This window comes from Erpetoichthys calabaricus, chromosome 2 (assembly GCF_900747795.2).
Source record: "Erpetoichthys calabaricus chromosome 2, fErpCal1.3, whole genome shotgun sequence".
NCBI classification, from domain to species: Eukaryota; Metazoa; Chordata; class Cladistia; order Polypteriformes; family Polypteridae; genus Erpetoichthys; species Erpetoichthys calabaricus.
Window position 1 is genome coordinate 247,632,365 of NC_041395.2, and position 24,951 is coordinate 247,657,315.

At 38.9% G+C, this 24,951-nt stretch overlaps 1 protein-coding gene across 1 annotated transcript in view; it reads right to left on the minus strand.

Moving 5' to 3' along the window:
- Positions 1 to 24,951, minus strand: part of LOC114645573 (cilia- and flagella-associated protein 46) — a 232,656-nt gene that overhangs the window by 74,290 nt on the left and 133,415 nt on the right. The window contains exons 46-48 of the mRNA XM_028793411.2: positions 24,783 to 24,880; positions 23,103 to 23,173; positions 13,171 to 13,313 (exon numbers count right to left, since the gene is read on the minus strand). Coding sequence (XP_028649244.1) covers positions 13,171 to 13,313; positions 23,103 to 23,173; positions 24,783 to 24,880 — 312 coding nt within the window. The remainder of the gene's footprint in view (positions 1 to 13,170; positions 13,314 to 23,102; positions 23,174 to 24,782; positions 24,881 to 24,951) is intronic.

Consider the following 24,951-nt stretch of genomic DNA (forward strand, 5'->3'; position numbering starts at 1 on the left):
TCCCTAATATCTTTCTTAACACTAGAATTACCAGAGCCTACGAGAAAACTCATAAATCCGACCCACCTAAAATCCTTTCTCACCTCTCTGTCAGCGTCTTTTGTCCTGTAAATGTATCGATAAGCAGCAAACAGCAAGCAGCCTGGTATTCCATCCCCCTGCCCACTGCCACAGTTCAGTTTGCAAAGAAGTTTCTCAGTGCTCAGTGTTTATCTTCGAGTGAAGTGCTGGAACTTTATAGAGTAAAAAAGTACATCGGCATTTGGAATACATACATTTCATGTGTGTTCCGTGTCAACAACAATCTATGTAAAAACGATGTTAACAAGAAACGTTTTTCATGTTTTAGTAATAATTGACACGAGTGACTCTCCATGCTAGTGTTTTGATTTGGATGGTGTATGTGTCCAAAAAAAAGTCTAACTGCATTCTCGTACCACTGATTGCATACTAAAGTGTCAGCAGGCATTTTTCATTGCATTACATGTGTAATTTGTGAGCATGCCCTTGTCGATCAAACAGAGGAAGCTCTGCAGTCTACTTGTGACTTTACGCTGTAGGAGGATAAGTAAATAAATCAAGGTAAACAACATTCGATCTGGCTTCTGTAAAGACCATTACAAAACATAATCACAAACAGGAGTTTGCACGATATGTTGGCGAGCTCTGTAAGCTGTGCTCTTTCTTTAAAGGACAGGTGTGGGGCAGACTGACTGGCAGGATGACGCTAGACCTCGTTCTGTATCCAAATGGTAACATCTTTCGCCTTTACGCCTGATGCAACTGCGTTGTTCTTATATGTGAGTGGATGTTTCTTACGGGGAGGGCTCCTGTTCTCTTTCTCTGATCTCAGTTCACCTCTGTTATAGCTCGTCTTTATTTGAAAACAGCAGTGTCAGATCGGGGCGAGCGTGAATGCGACAGAGAATAAAACTGAATTAAACAAAAATGCTAACCTTTACAAGTACCATACATTTACACCGTCTGTTACAGACTCAAATCAAAAGTATGTTTTTATTGTGTAACAGTAACAATAAGAGCAGCTCACTTCTCAAAACCTGGTACCTTCTGAATAGGAGTCAGCAGCTCTTACTGCTATACTACCAAAGATGTCACGACAACAAGCCACACTAACCCGTTTTTGTTTTTCTTTGGTTATAGTCTTGAATAAAAATGCACTTGTTCTGTATATTTGTACCTTTTGTGAAAGTGTTAAAAGCTTATCTATCCTTCTTAGACTTTGCTGCATCTGCTCAAAATTTGCCCTACCAAAGCTAAACTTAAAGATTTTAGTCTTTGCATCCACACTCTTACAAAACCTGAGAATTGTATTATATCATGGTCACTTGATCCTAGCTCAATCACATCTACATCCTCAATTCTAACCTGATTATTACAAAATACTAAATTCAGACAACCTTCACCCTGCATTGGTGCTTTAACGTACTGTGTTAAAAAACAGTCACTGATTACTTCTGAAAACTCCTGCTCTTATGCTCTGCTATTTGCAAGATTATCCCAGTTAATATTGTGAACAATTAAAGTCCCCCATGACTATAATATCCCTGTGTAAACTTGCCTTTTTAATATTACTAAAAAGATGTGCATTGAAATTACTGTCTGCATTGGGTGGTCCATAACACACTCTTAGAATAAAGCCTCTTTCCCTAACGCTTTCCAGGCAAAACCACATGTCCTCACTAAGATGGGCCTCATCATCCAACCGAAGAGGACTTGCATTTAAGTTCTATTTGACATAAACAGCAACCCCACCTCCTTTTCTTTTCTATCTTTCCTTCCTAAAAATGTTTAACCCTATTTGTTATACTCATCCCCATCTTTGTTATTTAGCCAGGTTTCCGTTACTGGTATATATCACAATCGTGCTCTGCTACTGACAACTTCAAGTCACTAACCTTATTTTTGATACTTCTAGCATTAAGACAAGCTATTTTTAATGTTTTACTTCATCTACATTTAAATGTTGGGTTAGAATTTACATTACTATGCATTTTTATTTGTACACTGTTGCCTTTTCCTCCACGTACAGTTCTAAACCTGGCCTGTCCTAAACTCCCTGACTCCCCCATTCCCTAGTTTAAACAATCCTCAACTAACCTATTCATATGCCTCCTGATACATTGGTGTCCCTCCGGTTCAGATGGAACCCTTCATGGTGGAACAGGTCCTATCTTTTTCAAAAGGAGTCCCAGTGACCCATAAACCTATACTCTTCTACCCTGCCCCAAGATCTGAGCCACGTGTTAAGCCTTCTAATCTCCTCATTCTTACCTGGACTGGAGTGTGGCACAGGCAGAACTTCAGAGAAGACTACCCCGTCAGTTTTTGTCAGCCTGGAAGCTAAATCTTTGAATTTGGATCTCAGAACTGGCAGACTATCCTTATTTGTGTCATTTGTTCTAACATGGACAATGACAACTAAATCTACACCAGCTCTGGCCAACAGCCTATCCACCATTCCACGGAAATCCCCCACTTGTGCACCCGGAAGGGAACACAGTATTTGAGACTCTCTGTCTCTGGAGCAAACCTGTGCTTCAATACCCCTAATGACTGAGTTCCCGACTATAACTACCTCTCTCTTTTTGGGAACTGGTTTTGAGGTGGCCCATTGGGGCTCCTCATTCCTGCCTACCACCTCAGAATCATCAGAGACATCGTCCAGCTCCACAAGAACCTGAAAAAGGTTTGACACTTCTAATTTTGGGGTTGATGGCCCCAAACATTGTGCACCTTTTACCTTACACCTTGTGACCATAACCTACCTATCCCTACCTGTCTGGTCTGGAATCTCCTCCCACACCTCTGTAAAAGACACCTAGGCCAGGTCGGCCAATTCCCTACTATAATGCAGGCCAAACAATTCCTCCTCCAGTTCAGTGACCCTGAGCTTGAGATGCTGGATCAGCTGGAATCTTCTGCAGATGTAGCCCTCATTGATGACTTGATCCTCCAAGCTATCATCTAAAAAGTCCAACAATCAACAGAACTTGTGTTGCACTGGCCTCATTATTAAAATTTGATTTAGGATTACTAAAACTACCTTAACTTTTATTTTAATTAAAATTAAATAATTGAATTGAAATGATAAAATTAAAAAATGTATGCCGAAGGGAACAGATTATAGAACTGCTACAGCTGTTTTACAACTTCTGTCCTCTTAAGCTCTGTAACATTCTCCCTCTAAGGAATCTCTGTTTCAGTTATTTATTAACAATGTATTGCTACAATGCAGGTATTTACTTACAGATGCTGATATCAGTTGCTGCTGCTTTCCACTTTGCCTCCTCAATGCTAGTTCAAATACAGATAACAAGAACAAGTACACATACAAGTACAAGTAAATTTTTGAAGCGCACCTCCAAACATCCAGCTATTTTTGCTCCTGTGTGGGTGAAAAAAAAAGCAAAAAACCCTTCTAAAGGGGAAAATGGCTTTAAAAAGTTTATAGGAGCAAAATGTATTTTTGTAATTAACTCTCACACCATAGAAAAAACAAAAACTCTCAGCAACTCTTAGCTGCCTCTCTCGTTTGCCAAAAACTGGGGCTGTTTCGTCTATTTTATGCTCAAAGCTGTTCAGATATTCATTAGATCACTACAACCCTTTCTCTAAGTTAAGAGAAATTAAAAAATGGCTACTAATATTGCAACTATGAACTAAAAAAACACACATTATTTTATATATTTATTATTATAGGGAGAGAAACAGAATTATTGTACAGTATGTCATTTTTAGAAGTGTCTTCATTTATACAATATTTTTGTGATGTTGCTCAGTCAAAAAAAATATCATAAATTACTTTAGCCACAATGTATAATTTAGAAACAATTTATACATTAGCTTTCTATAAATAGGTTTGTTTAAATTACAAGGGTAAATCAAAAAGTAATGGCAATTTGAAAATTATGCAGTAACCGTAACAGATGGAAGGTGATGCAATATAACAGGCTTGCAATGGCTTATGGCTAATTCAAACATGCACAGGTCAGTGCTTTGTGCTTAGTCTAGTTCAGGGGTGTTGAAATGCGGTCCTAGAGGGCAGCATTGGCTGCAGGTTTTCATTCTAACCATTTTTTAAATTAGTGAACAGTTTTTGCTGCTAATTAACTTTTTTTCCTTAGTTTTAATTATCGAGACTCCATCCATCCATTATCCAACCTGCTATATCCAAACTACAGGGTTACAGGGGTCTGCTGGAGCCAATCCCAGCCAACACAGGGCGCAAGGCAGGAGACAAATCCCGGGCAGGGCGCCAGCCCACTGCATGGCACACACACACACACGGGACAATTTGGAATCGCCAATGCACCTAACCTGCATGTCTTTGGACTGTGGGAGGAAACCGGAGCACCCAGAGGAAACCCACGCAGACACAGGGAGAACATGCAAACTCCACGCAGGGAGGACCTGAGAAGCGAACCCGGGTCTCCCAACTGCGAGGCAGCAGCAGCAGCGCTACCCACTGCGCCACCATGCTGCCCTTAACGAGACTCACAACCCTTAATTGTTTTTTTTCCTTAATTAGCAGCCTAACAATAATGAAACACAAAACAAGCCAACACATGACCAGCTAATCTGTACTCATCACACAATAGCTGAAAATAAAGGAAGATGAAGGTCTCAGTAAGGATAATTTCCCAGGTCACCAAAACATTTTGTCGGTGTTGTTAGACAAAACAGAAAATCAGCAGTTTTGCAAATGTCTGCCATGGCAGAATGAGAACAGCAACAAGCCATGGAATTATATAACACGTTTAATTAACAGCTATAATCACCTTCTAACTAAGAAACTGGTTGGAGTGAAATTGGTTAGAATCTGAAGCCCCAATTTAGCTGGTCATCTTTTGGCTTGTTTCACATCTCATTTCTGTTTGGCTGCCATTTAATGAAGAAAAGAATCAATTCAGAGGACTGAATCCTTAAAAGCAGGGCCAATAAATGAAGGGAAAAGAAGTTAATTAGCAGTGAAAACTGGTCACTGATTAGGAAAAGGGTTAGAATGAAAACCTGCAGCCACTGCAGCCCTCCAGGCCTGGAGTTCAACACCCCTGGTCTAGTTGAAGCAATGGGCCAAATGAACACAGACACTCCACTGTAGGATTGCACCATTGTTTAATGGTGAAAATTTTTTGCCAGATAGAGTGAAACCTGGTGAAATGCACCAAGGGATATTGAGTTGTGCAGATCAGTAAGTTGTTTAGCTACACATCTTTCGCAAATTTTACAGTACCCCAAGTCGTCATGCATTATGGCATGTGTAGATCCATAGATGATAGCCAAACGTGCTGCAACAGCTGACAATGTAATCCATTTATCTCCTCTGATGAACGCATTCACCATACTATTGTGGGCTTGTGTACACGATGTTGATGGTTGACTAGATCGAGCTTTGTTGTTTGCACTTGTTCTTCCCACTTTAAACCTTTCTAACCATTCATACTTTTCGTTGAGCCATGCTGATTTCACTTCCTTACTGAGTCAACATCCTTTGATGAATTTCAGCAGGTTTCACTCCATCAGCCTAAAGAAATCTCACTTGGTGTGTTGTTCAACAATGGCGAAATCCTGCTGCTGAACATTCATGTCCATTGGTACTTAGCTTCCACTATACTAATGGCAAAGCGCTGCACTCTTGTTTGATCAAACTACCCATAAGCCATTGTGGACATGTTGAATTGTATCAGTTTCCATCCATTGCGGTTATCACATAATCTTCAAACTGCTTTTACTTTTTTATTTACCCTCGTAATTAATTTGTTTGGGTGACAGAGTCACAGGTATTCCTCCAGATTTTGCATATGGGTGTTGAGGAAGAATGGACATTGTTAGTTTCCTGTGTTGCCTTAAGACCTATCCCTGGTATTCCCTTCAAATTGGTACCATAAGGCTTGCAATATGCTCCCTCCAATGACATTGTGCTAAGGTTAATGCAATCAACATATACTGTACATTCATCTCTCATATTGTGCATACAGTATCACTGGAATTAATTAATCAATGATGTTGTTAGTAAATGTTGAGAGTTCTGCCTATCTATCTATCTATCTATCTATCTATTGAACAGAAGTCCATAAGTCACCCATTCTGGCAGTTGTAGACTTAGAACCAAGGTGACATTGGTCTTTTATTGTATTATGACACATCAGACTATATGAATATGAAAGCAAAATGTACTTTCTTTTACAAAATCCTGGAGGCAAAATGAGATATTAAGTGGATTAGAATTATCTTTGTTGTGCAATGGTACTACCAAAACCTAAGTACAAATTGTATCTGATAAGTATGCTGTCAATCAAGCTAAATTTACCTCCAAGGTTAGAGCAGAACACTTGGGTACTTATTACAAAGAAAATAAAACACAGCCTGAGCTGTCATGGAATTAACTTTGAGCAACCAAGAGAAATTATTTACAAACACTAACGGACAGCCCGGAGGTCCAATTACACATAGGTGGGAAGGCTTCCTATGGTCAAAGGAAAGACATGAATCCAATGCACAACAGATAAAGTCACCCTTAAAACCCCAAGAACAAAGAGATAAAACAATAAGATAAAAGGAGAAGTATATGAGTAGAAGAGAAGAGATCTCAGACACATCTAAAGAACCTTTCTTTATCTGATGTTGCCCTGAACGAAAGAGCTCAGCAAACTCTTTGAAGAGATATGTTCAATTCTAGGTGCCACTACAGTACTTTCAAAAAGTAGTGAAAGAAATGGTGAGCTTACAAAACAAAGAAAAGGAAACTTGTCAAGGAGCGCACTTACTATATTTCACCTGAAAAAGATATCAACTGATCATTGGTAGTTTACTTGGATATTTTCAGTTAGTAAAAAGGGAGTCTCTAACGAATGCCAAATAAAAAAACTACAAACAATAGGCTTTAGGCAAGAATTAAGAATTGAATAGTATTGACTTGTTTCTTGAAAATACTGAGTTAGTTTAAACTCTGCAAAATTCTATAAGAGTATTCAGGTTTGTGCACACTCAGAAATTCAGTTAATGTAAGAACTTTACCCAAAATAATTATCATAAAACCCACTATAAAGATAGGATATGAAGACACAGTTCAGATTTGTAGAAGAAGTTGTCAGTCTCTAATTAGAAGGTATCAAATAAACTGAAGCATTAAAATGGGATGCTTAATATTCAATTCCTTGTATAGGTTTGACATTTTGACATGGCATTGAATAGTGGCAATGTGTTGCATGTTTCTCAAACATATGTGAGTTTTTTTTGTATATAATTTTATTTTTGTTGTTTGTGCAGTCAGTCATCATGATTATTTCATATGATTGACAAGCCTATTCAAACACTGGAGTTCAAACTTTAGTCTATTCAATAAGGAGCTTGTTTATGTTGTTTCTTAGAAAAATGGCCAACTGCTGAGACACTAGACACTGCAATACACCATCGTCAGTCTGTGTGGATCAGGCTGAACTGTATAAGAAAAGCAAAGGAGGAAGCAAGTGTTTTTGGTGAACACATTATAGTGCAATAATCTGAAAACTGTCTCTAACAGCTGTTCACCCGATCTGTAATATATTGATCATATGTCATTCATTTTAGCTTCCAAGGTAATTTTCCAGTAGTGTACTGAATGCTTTTTTATATTCCACTGCGAATCAACACAAACAAAGCACTAAATGATCTGTATGACATTATTACACAATATTACCTTTGCATCCAGAGGGTTTATTTATTATTATTATTATGTATATCATCAGCATGCCAGCTGTCCATGATGGGTGCTAATGCTCTGGATCACTGCTACACCAATATAAAAGATGCTTACAACTCGTCACTGTTCCCCCACCTTCACCTTCAGTACTCCTGCTGACAATTTACAAGCAGACACCGAAGCAGATAATCCAATAAAAAAGTGGTTCAGTACTGGACTAAAGAGGCAGAGGATAAACTGCAGGACTGCAATGACGGTGTTTAGAAACTCCTCTACAGATCAACAGTATGTAAATATTGCAACAAAGAATGTGTGAATGTACCTATGAAAACAATCAGCTTATTAACTAATATGAAACTGGAGACCCCTGGTGAGACTGACATCAGAAGTTTACTGAAGGCTTGCATTAATTTAGATCAAATCAGTGTTATGAAAATATACAAGAAATGTAAATACAAACTCAAAAAAGCAATCAAAGTAGGTAAATATCTGTACGGGAGCGAAGTAGAGACAAAGAATAGCACCTGTTTGGCTCAAGATTATAAAGCACTGTAGAGGGTAGTGAAGGTGGCACACAATATCGGATCAGGACATGTGATTATGGTTATCTTATAGATGTGTGCTGATGAAAGACATCAATTCATATCTGGGACACAATGTTAAATAATATCGATAACAGAGGCAGGAGAAGATTTGTCGACGTAAAAAGGATATGCAAATGTAGTCAAGTGTGTCAGAGGACAGAGACAATGGCGTTACTTTCGTGTAAAAAAAAAAAAACTGAAGAAAAACTGCACACTGATGAAATAATTAAAGATTTAAAAACACAACACCAATTAGCATTGGCTGTGACACCTCAATAAAATGTGAAAACTTCCATGGGGGTGAATACTTTTTATAGGCACTTTACGTAGTTCTTGCTGCCTTCGAAAGACAGCAATGTTAAAGGTTTCCTCACTCCTCTCTTCGGGCAAACACTGCAAGACTAATCAAACTTGCACCAGTTGATTCATGGTCAACAGTTCATAAGTTTAATGAACAACAAATAATAAGAACAAACATTGTAACAAAAGACTGTCTTCGTGTCATAAATTGAAATAAAGGATCAGTGTAATGGGGCGGCACGGTGGCGCAGTGGTAGTGCTGCTCCCTCGCAGTTAGGAGACCTGGGTTTGCTTCCCGGGTCCACCCTGCGTGGAGTTTGCATGTTCTCCCCGTGTCTGCGTGGGTTTCCTCCGGGCGCATCGGTTTCCTCCCACAGTCCAAAGACATGCAGGTTAGGTGGATTGGTGATTCTAAATTGGCCCTAGTGTGTGCTTGGTGTTTGTGTGTGTCCTGCGGTGGGTTCGCACCCTGCCCGGGATTGGTTCCTGCCTTGTGCCCTGTGTTGGCTGGGATTGGCTCCAGCAGACCCTTGTGACCCTGTGTTCGGATTCAGCGGGTTGGAAAATGGATGGATGGATGGATCAGTGTAATGATAAAAATATAGTAATTGTTCATTTAAAACAATACTCAGCATACGGTAGTGGTTCTAAAGCCACTTCTTACTTACAGCTGGAAGCAGTGACATCTAAGAGCAATTGGCCAACAGACTGAACGAGGAATGCCTGTGTGAAGCTTAGACATTCTCCGCATGTATGTTGGAGTTTTAATCCAGTGTCAGACATGTCCGCATGGAAGGCAGTCGAAAGGCTTACGTGATTGTACTTCTACACTGGGCCAGAGGGTGGCAATGTGTACTAACTCTCTCTTTCTTTTCTTTTCTTCAGACCCTCCAATGAAGGATCACCTTGACATCACTTCAGGTTCCAGCTCTGCAAGCACACCCCTTCCTGTCTACCCTCTATAGAAGCCTGCTTATTCTCAATGCATGCTCAGTTCTGTTTGGCCTCAGTCCTTAATGATTACTCTATGCTTCAATTATAGCATATTTTATACCAAGTATACGGGGTGACTACCCCAAACCTTTATCTGCCTCTTGTCCCTTTCTTACACCAGGTTCTGTTTTTCTCCCATACTTCAATGCTGTGTGTTTGTTAGGCTAATTGTGCATTTTAAAATAGCCTTTTTCGTGTTAATGTATCATATACTGTATTTCCAACCTTACACCCAGAGCCATTGAAATAGGCACTATTTCCCCCCGCAGACTTCAACTGTATAGGCAGAGTAAATAAATGAAAGGATCAATAAAGTCCAAATATATTGGTCTCCATAAAAATTGTAACGCAAAGAAAGACGCAGGATTTCAATTTATTTGGCTGATTACTTATGATACATGCTGTATATGATTAGAAGTAGAGCTCGGTCACACATGTGGAATGCACAATAGAATGCATAAGAAGGCCCAACTGCTGCAAACTGTATTGAACAGTGCATGCAGACACCTGTTGATATGTAACTGACACCCAACTGCTGGGCTAGGGTCTATGATATTCCTGTTCATTTCACGACTGCCATGCAAATGAGAGGTTTCTTTCTTTCTTGCTTTCTTTATCTCCGAACTCTAGACACCTCACTTTTGTGTGTCCAGCACCCCTGTAACCCCTTATACCATACTCTTGTCTTTGTGCTCACATTCTGTTCAACTAGAGCACCAATGGCCCAGGAGGATAATCCACCTTCCCAAATTCCCATAATTCACCCTTGCTCAAAGTCTGAGAGCTGAATTTATGACTGATGTTCTTTTCACCTGAATATGTTTGGTCCTTAAGAGTAAACTAAGTGCCAACAATCACTTATATGCCAGCAGCACACATCATTTGCAAATATGCTGTGCTTGAAATGATTTTCACACTCTACCTTAACCTATCTAACCTGCATGTTTTAGACCAATATGACATGCTTTTTCCAATTTTAATTTTAAGGGCTGCAATTTTAATGGTCAGAATAAACAATGCGCTCATTTTCTTACCTGTTTATATTTGACCATACATTTGCTCAATGTAATACTTCCAGGTGCTGTAACATGACTTGAAAGATTAGAAGTTTACAAACAACATTTGTAGTGTTTTTTTCTCTGAAATTCACAGGTTTATATCAAAACACTAGTGACAAGCAGCCAAAGGCACGCCAGGAATGAGCAACCTAAAATAAGTTCTGTGTCTTGCTGCAGTTTCAAGAGAGGATGCTACTGTACACATTTTTACAATATACTGTATGGTGGCATACATACAGGCTATTTACTTGAGGTTTCCTTATCCAAGATAAACATTACATATAAAGATGACATGAAAAGCATGCTTAGTAATAGACCAAAAACAAACAAGATTAAGTTTCACAGCCAGAAAATCAGAGACCCAGGAATGATTTTTAGCATTGTTACTAATGGACATTATAATATTTAGTAGAAGCAAACAAAAAACATAATAATAATATGGCAAGTATGCTGGCTTGGTAGCTTGGTAGCCTACTTATTTTAATAAAAAGTAACAAATTACAGCTAACCGCAACAAATCAAAGTAATATTATATACTGTATAAATAAATTATGTGCTGCTCTAGTTTATCTAAATTAAAAAAAAGTAGAATATCTCAGTTTTCTAATTAAGCATGGACACACTCTTAAACAATTAATTAATTTGTTAGCAACAAAGTGTGAAGAACTATAACCAATCCAGCACTGAGCAGGATGCCATCACAGGGCACACTAATACACTCACACAAACTTATTCTTACCTGGTCAATGTAGAAACTTAAATAACCCAGCATGTAAATATATTTAAATACTTAGCGAAACACATGTGCCTAGAAAAAATGCAAATGTTATGGAAGAATGTGCAGACCATGACCAAGCCAGAAACTGGGGTATGCAAGATGGATAAAGTTAAAGTGTCACTTTAAAACTCCTTTGCAAAACTAGTTGCACATCTCCAAGTCCTATATAATTTGCATGGCTAATGCAATGAATTCAGGTTCTATACACAAAAGAAAAAGTAAGTACACATGTGAACATTTCAAAATTTAATCTTCATTTAAACAGTATCTATAGATAAACGTGAAGTGATATAACAAACATCATGCCACCTTTACATATTGTTGTCTATTGTATCATTTAAATAAACAAAAATGTACATTTTGCACATGTATGAGGTTAAGTACATCCTAACATTTATCACTATCTTAAATACTTAAACTATGAATCAAGTGCACCAGATAAGGTGCAAAAGATTAGAACATCATTGCCAAGAATCATGGAGGAACCTGTCTTATTTAAACCTTAGACATTTAGTTTGGTTTAGTCTTTGTTGTTGAAGTGTGTGTTATCAGTATATGTAGATCAAAAGAGCTCTCTGAGAGCTTTCAGAAGGGATTTAAAAGGATCTTCAAACACTGGAAATCAACCATTCCACTCTCCAGAAGATCATATAGAAATGGAGAGGATTCCAAAGAAATGCCAACTTGTCCAGACCAGGCCACCCAATCAAGTTCAACCTGAGAGCAGAATGCAAGATGAACCTCAGAATTTCATCACAGGACCTACAGGTAGCTCTTTCCACTGTTGATATCAAACTGCATTAGTCTACCATTAGAAAGGGGCTGCACAAATTAGATCTACACAGGAGGTGTAATGCAGTCTGGACAGACAAGGCAAAAATAAGAGTTATTTTGGCCACAGAACCAGAAGACATGTTTGGTGAAAACCAAACACAGCATTTGACCAGAAAAAACTGACACCAACTGTAAAGCATGGTCGTGGAAATGTTATGGTTTGGGGCTGCTTTGCTGTATTAGGGGCTAACCAGCTAACCTTCATAGAATCAACTATGAATTCTATACTGCACCAGGGGGTGCTTGAGGATAAAGTAAGACCATCTATCAGAAGATTGGAGCTGAACCAAAAACAGAACTTGTGGCATGACAATGTCCCTAAACATTCAGGTGAATTTACCAGTAATGGCTGAAAAGAAAGAAATGAAGGGTTCTAAACTGTCAAAGTCAAAGTCTGGATGTGAATCCCATTGAGATGCTTAGTTAGTAAGGGGGTTTGAAATGGGCTGTGCACACAAGCCACCCCTAAAATTCTGCAAAGCTGAAAGGATACATCTTGGCAGAGTGAGAAAAACTTTCTTCCAGAAAATTCTAGGAATTTGAGATTGCTTCTGCTAAAAGGGGCAATGCCAACTATTACAGTCAAGGGTGTATTTATTTCCCACAGACAAAAACAGCATATCTGTACACGATGTTTTGATGAATAAATTATGGCAAAGTCAAATTTTTATCATTTTTTTGTTTTTCATTACATCACCTTTATCTAAAGATACAATTTAAATCAAATCTTGATATTTCTAAATATGTTAAAAAAATGAATGTGGCATACTGTATGATCCTGCAGCAAAGATGCAGACAGAGTGACAAAAACAACCATCATTTGTTATCCAAAGGTATATATTTCTTTAGCTGCTAGGTTTTGTTCCAGTAAAAAGCAATTAAGCCCTTGTTTAATGAACTATTGCTTATTGTATATCTTACCTCTAAATTATAACTTTTTTGAAACTCCTTCTTTAGTAGCAATTTCATGATATTTTGTTTATACTGGCGAACCTCTGCAAGGAGCTTTGAAAAAGTATCTGGATTCACAGATGTTCGCGCAACTCTGGTATGCATTACTGGACCTGCCATAAACAACAAGAAAATTAATAAAGTCCATTGAGAGATTTTTTCCTTCTTTAATACTATTGATCTTTCTAGTTCATATTGATTAAAATGCAAACAAGGCACTTTTATGCTTTGCTTTGAACCTGAGAAAAGAGAGAGAGAGAGAGAGAGAGAGATGCCAATGACTCATTGACTTAAAACATTTTCTGCCACTTCTAAAGTAGACATCAATATGCTTGTATTTTAACACCAGAATATAAAATTAAAAAGGGAACTTCCAGAGTTTCAATACCAGCATGAAAGAAAGAATGTAACCCTGACATTTCTCCACTTTGATTAAACATTTTACTTACTAGTAATGGTAAGTTTATTTTTTAACATTTCTAATGACTATTATTTTTTTGAAGGAGATACTATGTGAGTACCTTTATGATTTAATCTTTTCATTATATTACGAAAGGGATTATCAGAAACTAGGCAGTGGCAAATAAAAGCAGTACTTATCAAAAGACATTCACTCTATTACATAGTTTACATTAAAGTTGAATTTAATAATAACTAACTCAAAGGAACATTTTAATAAAAATCAGAAAAGCATATTAGCATTGCCAATACCTTGATAACATTATTGGTATCACAAAGAATATTATTGAATGAGAACTCCTGTCAATGTTTAAAGCTTCAAATAATTAGAAAAGTCATTTTGCACCTATCATTGAAATTATTTATTAGAAAGTTAACACCAGGTAACAGTATGTCAATAACATCCTTCAGCAAGAACATAAAAACCTCTATGTTAAACTGCAATATACATTAAAAGAGGATGATACAGCTTAAAGTGGTTGAAAATTTTGTTAACATTATTCCATGGCCTAAAAACTTGAATCTCAATTGGCAAACATACAGTAAGTCTGTTCATAAGCACTCTGTCCTACAGGCAATCCTTCTTACTCGAAGATTTGTGCAACAACTTTAAGAGCTTTTAGTGAACCTATGGGTCACAAAAAACATAGATCTTTTCAAATGTTTTGTTTTGTTTTTTAATTCCCCAGCAGTCCTAAATTATTGTTCAAAAACAGGAACCAATCCTGGACAGGGCAGCATACCATTTCAAATGTGATTTTGATGTGGGAAGAAACAATACTACAGAAACAAAACCGACACTGGGTGGAATTTGTTTAAACTTGTGTTCTTAAAAAAAAAAAAAAAATCAGGACATATGGTGGTACAGCAATTGGAAAAGCTGCTTCAGAGATCGAGTCTCCTGGATTAACATTAGAATTACCGAAGCCTACGAAAAAACTCAATCCCGGCCCACCTTAAATTCCTTCCCACCTCTCCGTCAGCGTCTTTTGTGTTGTAAATGTGTCGATAACTCAAACAGCCTACTATCCCATCCCCCCACCCACCGTCGCAGCTCAATTCATTGTTACTCTCAGTACACCACTGAGAGTATTTTAATCCATTATATCTGTGTTAGGTTTTACAGCTCCTTGGCAGCTGATTGGAAAGCTCTACAGTGGGTTATGTTGAGAGTACAGAGGATTATTGGGATACAGCTTCCAGCCCTGGAAGACATTTATAGCACACTACCTCAGGAAAGCCAGGACACAGTCTATTTGAATATCTCCCATTCAGGAAATGCTTCAGAGCCATTCCTGCATGGACCTCAGGCTTAGAAACAGTATCTTCCCAAGAGCTGTAAACACACTCAATCAGTCCATCAAATGCTCCTAGTAGAACTATTTTGCACTTATAACTACAATTACCTCACTGTAAACTTGTACTACAAAACTAATATTGTACAACCTGAGCCACTTTATGAACCATTTGCACTATCTGCACTATATATATATATATATATATATATAACATAGTTTACTGTCAAATAATGCAGAGTACGCGACACATGTTTCACCCTTATTTGGGCTCATCAGGCGTACACACTCCACTGCATCCCCTCGCGGGGATCGAACCTCGGACGTCAGCGTCAGAGGCAAAGCCCCGTTATGTTGCGTGCCATGGCGTGTGGTTCATTTATTTGACATCCTGGAGATCAGAGTAATTACATTCATAGCATTTGTAGTCTGAAACACAATCTGATTGTATGGGTGGTTACCTACCAGGTAGCTTTCATTTTGTATATTTTTCATTGTTTTTATCGTATTATATTTATTTATTTATTTATTTATTTTACTATTTTATAGGAAAATTAGTTTATGGAGGAGCTGCACATCGAATCACATTGTATCATACAATGACAATAATGGAATTCAATACAGTTCAATAGAAGAGAGATGATGATGCCTGGCTTCTAAGTTAATTTAGATTTCCAAGAGCTAACATCTTGGAACTGTGTGTTATTAGAATACTAGGATGTATACTTGGTATAATTTTATAATGAAATGTATTAAAGTATGTATATTACATTTTACACATAAATTGTTAACTTCATTTAAATAATGTATACTGTTAATAATTAAATATGTGGGGGCACGGTGGTGCAGTGGTAGCAAATATAAGACTTTCATTGTGTGGCGATTGGTTACGTGGAGAAAGAAAATGGAAGGACAGGAACTGGGGGTTGGTACATTTGACAGAGACAGTACTGCCAAAATTAAGAATAAAGAAGGCTCATCCAGAAAAACAACCATTAAATTCCCAGGACACCTTGCCACCATATCTCTAAAAAGTGATTGCAGAAGTAGCTGTACACTCAATGCAGACAGCATTTATGGTAGTTGTGATGGGGCTCCAGGAGGCTAGATGTATGAATGAGTATCCCACTGGTTTAATTTAAATAATGTGTAAATGTTAGGTTTGTGAGCTGATGGTCAGGGACACAAACACAGAATTCAATGGATGCTGTTTTGAGCGGGCTTTCTTTATTGCAACTGTGCCGTCTTTATCGAATGTACCAAACCCCAGTACCTATCCTTTCATTTTCTTTCCCCACATAGCCAATCACCACACAATAAACGTCTTCATATTCTCTACCACTGTGCCCCCAAATGTTTAATAGATATTTTAATGCATTTCATCATAAAAATGATATCAGGTATACATCTTAGTATGCTAAAAAGTTCAGAGAGCTGTAACATCAAGAATGTAATGTATACTATGTGGTGAGCCCTGCCTGCGCTCTTCTGTCAGCGTAAGAGAAAGCCCCTTTAAGAAGCACGGAGCAATTAACGATTGGGTCGGGGAACACTTAGAATATGAAGCATTTAATGTGCTACATTAGTTACAATGGGGTTTGAGAAACTCTAGTAAATTTCAAGAATAAAGCCACCAAATAGTACGTTTTTCCTTGCCTATACTTCACAGGACCTCCATTTCGCATTTGCTTAAATTCTTCTTTTTTCCACATGCTTTTGCCATTATCTTTAAAAAAACACAGAATGGAATTGGCTATTTATATTGAGTTGCATTAAAATTCACGTTCATTGGGATTTTTAAAAGGGAAGTGTGTGGAACTTTCCTAAGCAGTTTTATGCATCTGAGTATTTTTGTGTAAATGCACTTTCTTAGTTTTGTCTGTACGCTATGTTTTAGTGTGAATTCTACTCATGTGTTATACACAAGACCCTCAGACAGCATTTTCACAATATATAAAAAGATTTCAAATAATCTGCCTTTCAAAGATCCTAGGGAATGGTGGGGAGAGGAACTTCTCAATTGGCATCTCAGAAAAGGAGTGGAACAGAGCCATACATAGAATACACTCCAGGTCTATATGCACCAAGCATTCCATTATACAACTAAAGGTATTTCATCGACCACATTTATGTGCCTTAAAATGCTTCAAAGTATACCCAGGGCAAGACTCAACCTTTGAGTAGAGCACTGTTATTTAGCTCTTTCATCATTAGGTCATATGTTTTGTGAATGCACTAAATTAACATAATTTTACACCAAAACAGCCTCAGTGTTACAATTACAGTGCACTCTGTTTAGCTGCAATGTTTGGGGGCTGAAGGCCCAATTGCAGGTAAGCGGAGATTGCAAATAAGCGGAGTTAGCTTATAATAGACTGTGAACCATGTGCTTCATGCTAGGTACGCACTTTATGCATGTATTGTGTCACTGTGGTCGCCTATTTATAAAGGACGTGCCTAACTGCAGTGCCTAGAGCTAAGGAATAAACACAATGTATTGTTACTAACCAGCCTCAAATATAGTTTAATCATCTAATGTAGTCAAATTAGATTACAGAACATGTAACATACATTGTGGCAGGTGGCTGGCGTCCATGCCCAGTCGGGACGCCCCTACACACTATATTCAGGGGGAACAGCCCTGGACAGTACAATACCTCCCCCTGGATGCTAGATGGCCACCCCCTCTGGAGTGGAGCAGTGCCTCGGTTTCCCATAGGGCTCCCTGGGAATTAGAGTTGGGTGCAGCCCTGTTGGGTCCTGCAGGCACCGCCAGGGGGTGCTGTGTTTGGGACTCCTGAGCCCATGTGGGCAGCAGATTCATCACACCCGGAAGTGCAGCCGGAACTTGGTGATCAAGCACCTGGAGCACTTCTGGGTGAACTATAAAAGGAGCCAGCAACCACCACTCAGTGGCCAGAGTCGGGTGGAGGAGGACAAGGTTGCTTGGGAGGAGTGGTGGTGCCAAGGAGAGGAAAGTGCTTGTTGTACTGGTGTGATTAGTGCTGGGACTGTGTATTACCTGTGGGCCACGGGGAAGAAAGTAAATAGTTTATTTTATTGTACACGTGCCTCCGTGTCAATCTGTGTCAGGTCAGGCACTATATAGCGTCAAGCTTACAACATACAGCCTTGCCGGTCTACAGCTGCTAATTTTCAATTAAGCAATGTCGTTGTTTACTCAGTGTTAGTTCACACGCGATGAAAATAATCTGTTATTGTTGTCTGTGCCAGGTTCGGACGATGGTAATAAATTTGGCTGGACAGTGCATAAAACGTTTCGTACGAATCACAGCCAGTTGACTCTAGGTAGGCTCGTATAAAATCCAAGCTCTTCACTGCATTAGTGACCGTCAGTGACATGGCAGGTGCAGTCTGAATGTCATCGACGTTGGCCGCGTCCGGTCTCTTCTCCTGTTCTAGTTGGTTAGTGGCTGGAGTAGAAGCCTTCAGGCTTTCGCATATCTCTTCGTCTGTTTTATCTGCACTTGTTGGAGCATTAATGTCAATTTCAACGAAACGATCAAAGTCATTAGTTGACATTCCATCAGGCAACTGTAGCCCCACGCTGCTGCTATCGTCCACAACTGCTGCCGAGGCACCCGGAACTGGGATAGTGCTATCTCCCGCCACAGCTTTCATGAAGCTTGCCCATCTGTAGCAGTTAACAATTGTTGACATACTGACACAACTCCATGCATCCTTCTGCATGTGCAAGCTGTCAAGTAGCGTCAGCTTACGGGCCAGCTCAATTGCTCTCATTGTTTCATTGTTAACTTAATCCATTAGAGCCGTCAGACGGCGAAGCATGAGGGATCAGTAATTTCGCTTGAAATTTGCTGTTATGCTTTGGTCCATGGGCTAAATTAAGCTTGTTGTGTTGGGCGGCATAAAAATGAGCTTGATGTTTGTCAGTCTGATATCATCACTGGGCGCTGCACAGTTGTCACACAGCAAAACAATTTGTCGTCTTTTGGACCTCATTGAATTGTCCAGCTTCTTCAGCCACTGCAGCCAAAACTTCACTGCTCATCCAGGCGTTGCGATTTGCCTCGTACAGTATGCCACTGGAAGCTTCTTGACGATTTTGAAGCACCTTGGCTCTTTGCTTTTCCCTATTACCAGTGGCGGCAACTTTTCTGATCCATCCATGTTACAGGCCAGTAGCAGTGACAGTCTGTCTTTTGGCACTTTAGTCCCAGCAGCTTCATGGTGTTTAAACGTTAATGTTCCCTCGAGTATGGCATGCCAATAAAGTTTCGTCAGCATTGAAGATATCACATTCATCATACTCTTTGATGATGTTAGGAAGAACTTCAACTATACAACGCTCGGCACCAAATTCATCAGTGTCCTGCTTTTCCCCGTGTTGCTGTTTAAACTGGATGTTTTCTCATTGCTTCCAGCGCTCCAGCCTTCCATTTGTAGCATTAAATCCCTCTATGCCAAAGCTAACAGCAAGCTGATTGGCTTTTTCAATCAACATTGGTCCGCTAACTGGCATCTGTCTGCTTCTAGCTTGGCTGAACCAACGCAACAAAGTGACTTCAACATCCTCAGATTTTCCTGCCCATTTTCTTTTTTGGTCAGGATTAGCGTTTTTTTGCTAGTCATCAATCACCTGCTACTGTTGCTTAACAATGCAACAGATTTGACTTGGATGAACACCAAAGTGCTTGGCAACAGACACTTGACTCTCCTTACTATCAATTCGTTTTAACACTTCTACTCTATCCGCTAATGACAGGGCTTTTAACGTTTTTGAAGTCTTACATGTTGCCATATTAGACTAGACCTAATGTAATGATATTCCAGCAACTTTTCAAAAAACTAAATTATGTCGATCATATGTCATTGATGTTCTTTTCAGATCTGTGGGCTTTCTAAGTTACTGAAATAACAGACACCGCCCATGCATATCCCTGGCACTGTCGACTTTATATGGTGTCAACTCTCACTGTACGGTGTATCAACTACAGTTGACTCTACTTGCGTGCACGTCATTTGAGCGTACACTCGGCTTAGCTGCACATGACTTGCATGGTCCCTATTTGCATAAAGTCAAGTGCAGTCGACTCCGCTTAAACGCACATGGTGATCTCAAACGGAGGTTGTGCACTTAAATGGAGCAGACTGTACAATAAGCGGAAAACGGACTTGTACGGCCATTGCAGCTATCCGAAGCCGACTGACCTGAAAATCATGAAACGGGAATATTAAAGGCATTGCAGCAAACCAGAAATTGCAGATAAGTGAATTGCAGCTATCCAAAAGCAGTTAGCAATGGAGTGTATAGCGAAAAGAAACGGGCCCAGGTAAGTGGAGTTGACTGTACTCCAAATCCATTAACTGCAATATTTGATGTACTCTCTGATGGTATTAAAATGTATAGGGAGGGAAAAGTTTTGTTTCTCTTTTTCTGTTTTGCCCGAGTCTCCCTTCCTTTTCTCTTTCTTTTGGGTGGGAGCTAAATTTTACTTATTTTTACTTTTTGTCTTTTTCTGCTGTTGTTTTTCCTTTGTATTTTTATTGTTCCTTGCCTTTCATTGTAGTTAATCTGAAGTAAATGGATATATCTGGTATGTTATTATTATATGTTTGATCTGTTGAATGCAACTGGTTTTGGAAAATAAAATTTAAAAAAGTAAAAAATCCAGAGACAAACTAGACAACAAGATTTGGAGTTGAGATCAGGCACAAAATCTTTCATATAACCAATAAACTCCTGGAATATTCTAGCCTATAAGCCTTATTTTCAAGCCACCTGCACACAGCTGGAGAGCTATGGTCTCAACTATAGACAAGATGATTGCTGTTGTTCCTGCTGTATCAAAGACTTTTGTTTAGTGATGTTGACATGTTGCTGTCACACCGGTTTGTCTCCAGAACTTAAATCCACACTAAAAGTCAAGCTAAGTTATACTTTTCTGTAACTTTGAAGAGTTGTGTCTGCCACAACCTGTTTCGAAATGGGTGTGGAATGTTTTTGGGCTGGCTAGTATATATAAACCCTGCAAAATAATTTGTCAGTTCATCAGTTAGACACGTATTCTTAGTAGAAGTGACTTTCATTTCTGTCAGTTGCTCCCAATGTAAAGGGTGATATTTTGTATACAATCTATGGCCAGTAATTCATGTAGCAACATACATTATTGACTTGGCATAGAAGTTCTTGGGGAAGTATTGAAACAAATGGAGCACTCTGGGTGCTGGGTTGGTCAAAAAAGTGTAGGACAGATATTTTCTACCAGCAGTATAAGTGCTTCATATCACAGACACTGGCAATGGGATTATTACTTTCTTTGTGTTGTACCTCTCACTATCCAATATTTGTTTCTCGTTATAATAATTTCATGGGGATTTGTATAGTGGCAAATGAATTATTTAGACACCAGTCTGAAAGCTGCTCATCACATCAAATAAGATTAACAAAGGACTTCAATAATACAGGGAGGAATTTTGGCACATTACATATCAGAATAGAGGTAGCACAATAACCTGAATCAGGCTAACAAAGTACTTGGCCAATTTTTTTATTATTGGTCACCAGATCCTGCCTAGTCTACAAGTGCTATCTATAGCTTCTTTATGATAGCTCTGTGGGATATCGGGTCCACAGCTCACGTCAAAAAGGCCAGTTTTAAATAAATAATCGCCGCACTCACGGCTTAGCGAGGGGGCATGGTGGTGTGTGGCCGTGCGGTTCTCTGGGAATGCGTGATGCGGGTGAACCTCACTTAAGTGCACAGGTGAGGAGTCGTCCTCAGCTGTAATTGTTCCCGGGAGCCGCTGATTGCCACAGGTGAACCACATCCCCGTCATAAATAGAACCAGGACGCGGCTAGTGGGGGAAATAACAAAAAGTAAAAGAAAAGAAACGGAGGTTGCAGGAAGCAGCAAGGAGAGAGAGCCAGTGAGAGCGAGTGAGTGAGCGAATGAAGGCTCACAGGCAGGCAGCTGGACAGTGAGCCCTAGCAGGGGTGTGTGGCCGACACTCCGTGGGGCAGAAGGAAGCAGTTGCTCCAGCTGAGCGAATAAGGAGCTGGAGTGACCGGTGATGAAGGACGGCTGGCCGCGTAAGGCCGAGAAGGCAGTGGGAGTCGGGACGCTTGGGTGATGGATTCCCCAATGTGAGCGTCCTGGCCTTTGGGGAACCCAAGTCTCGGTCTGGAGAGTGCGGAACCGAAGTCAGGGATCGGGAAGCCTCCAGACCAGATGAGTGGAGAGAGATGGTCAGCTGCTAGTGGGGCGACTTTCGTGTTGAGAAGCCCGTATGGGAGAAGCAGGGGAGCCACCAGGTAAAAAAGACACCGGGCTTTGTGTTTTTAAAGGGACTGCTTCCAGCATTGTTTTAACCTCATTTTAAAGGATTTTTTTTTTTCTATGTTTTTTTTAACCTACACTTCATGTCTGTTTTATTGGATTATTTATTTAATGACTTTTGTGATACACTGCACTATTTATTTGAACACTTGCTTTGTTTTTGAAGGTTTTGTTGGTTTTATAATAAAAGCACTTGACACCTTTTTGCACCATCCCCTTGCTCCATTGTTGTGCCTCACCATCGAGCTCATCAGTAACATTACCGACGGTGTCAGGTTCAAGGGCTCCCAAAAGCAAGAAGGGAGCATGGAGCAGAACCTGCATCATCACAAGTTCTCTTTATGACAGGTGATCAAATCACTCATTTACAAAGTATTGTGATACAGTATAGAATGGGATTTCAGCCTGATGTTAGATGGAACAAATTCTGCAGAAGCACAAGCTGGGTAGAAAGCCACGGAAAATACGGGATGAAATGAAAGGAAGAGACAAAGATCATATCAAATCACAAAATCATACAAAGAATAAAAAAGATTAGCAATTTAGACAACCAGTTGATAGTTAAATAATTTAAGTAAAACAATAGACATGACAAATAATAGAATAGCATGTTAGATAAGAATACAAATGATAAATGCTGTTGACTTAGGGCAGTTTCTGATACTTTCAATTCAGCATTGCTTGAATTGGAAACACAAAAAGTATCTTAATATGAAATATTATATAAAGAAATGCTTTTCTAATGCGGTTGTTTATGAACAGAAGTGAAAGTGGTTATGTATGACTCATGTATTGCAGTGAATCTCCATCACCAAAATAACTTACCTGTCAGTGGAGGCCCCCTCAGTTTCTCGTTTGCTTTTGTTTTGTCAAAAAATGCACCATACAAAACAGACCTATTGTGAGAGAAATTAAATTAACAATAACGAACTATTTAGAAGTCATGTTTAAGTTGCCACAGTTTAAATAGTACCATGATTTAAAAAAACTGGACAAAATTCATTTGAAAATGCAATGCCTTGTAAAAGTATTCAGTCTATTGACCAATTCTCTAATGTTGCTGATTAACCAACACTAAAGTTTTCTCCTCTGTGATGTTTTTATACCATACCATTTTCCAAGCCCACTCAATCTGTGGGGAGCTGGAACCCATCACAGCAAGCACAGAAACAATTCCCTGGGCAGGGTGCCAGTTCATCACTGGGTGAATACACATACACACACAAACCAGGGCCACTTTAGCAATGCCAATCCAGGAAAGCTGAACCAATCAAAGATATCAAGAACTCTGCATAACAATTTCCTGGATAGAAAAGTTGCACAAATAAGACATTACTCAAAAACCACCATGTGAAAGAATTTCTGGAGTTTGCCAAAAAGCATAAAAGTGATTCTGTGGTCAGATGAAGTCAAGATGGATCTTTTTGGCCAAAGTTCTAGGAGATACATATGCCGTGGATGTAACGTTTAGCACACGTTATTCAACCTCATACAAGAAGTGAAGTATGGTGGTGGCTGCAGCATTATGCTGTGGATGACTTTCATCAGCAGGGACTGGGTAGAAAATTAGAATGTAAAAGCCATTTGTTAGTTATTTAGGTTATGTTAAGTTGAAAAAAGTATTTTCTTAATTATGTAAATGTTTGTCTTTATTCTAACTATTTCTTGTTCCTCTGACTAAAGATTAGTGATCTGCCTTGCCGTAGGTAAGGCATGGGGGCAACACAGCTTCAAACCATGCCCAGTTATGAGTAACGTAATACACTCTTTTAAACGTGAAGTGCCGTACGTTTAGAACATACTGCATGTACTGAATGTATTAAGCAAAGAATAGAGAAATAACTATAACTATAGTACAGAAAACAAGTTTAACAAGAAAAAGTTTAAAGAAACATTTTTTTCCTTTTTTGCCTTTTACACTGTATGTGTAACAAGTTTTTTCCCTATTTTAGTATGAACTGTTTGCTTCGAATTTTCACTAAATATTTTTAAAAGAAACTTTATTGGATTAAGAATTTTCTTTTGGTGTGTGTTTGACTCATTCTTGATCCTGCCTTATCAATTTAGCAGAGACAAAGAGGAATCAATGGATAATAGAAAATTTAAGCAAATTCTGTGAAAGATCCTAAAAAATTAAACTTACAGCACGAAAATCCCAAAAACAAGGCCAAAGTAACCTTGGAGTGGTTAAGAGCAAAAAAGGTAAATGTCCTACAATGGTGCAGTCAATGCCCTGATCACAGTCCAACTGACAGTCGGGGACAATATTTCAAAATTGTGTCATCCAACTAACCTGAACAACCTGGAAAAAATCTGCATGGAAGAATTGGCAAAAATCACTTCCAAACATTTTGCAAACCTGTTATTACTGAGAAAAACGCTATATAAATGTAATGAATTATTATTATTATTATTATTATTACTGCAAGAGGTAGCTCCTCAAAGAATTCAATTGTGGAGAATGAATACTTTATATACAATATATGATTTTACAAGCATTCTTACCTATCTTCTGAATGCTGCAGAATGAGAATGCGAAAGTTTGGCGGGAGGTCATTTAGATGATTAAGGTGCTGTGGACTAATGATAAGATTTGCATATGCCTTAAATGAAATGGGAAGAAAAAAAAATACATTACATTTTTCCAATTTATCTAACAACAGTCATACAATAG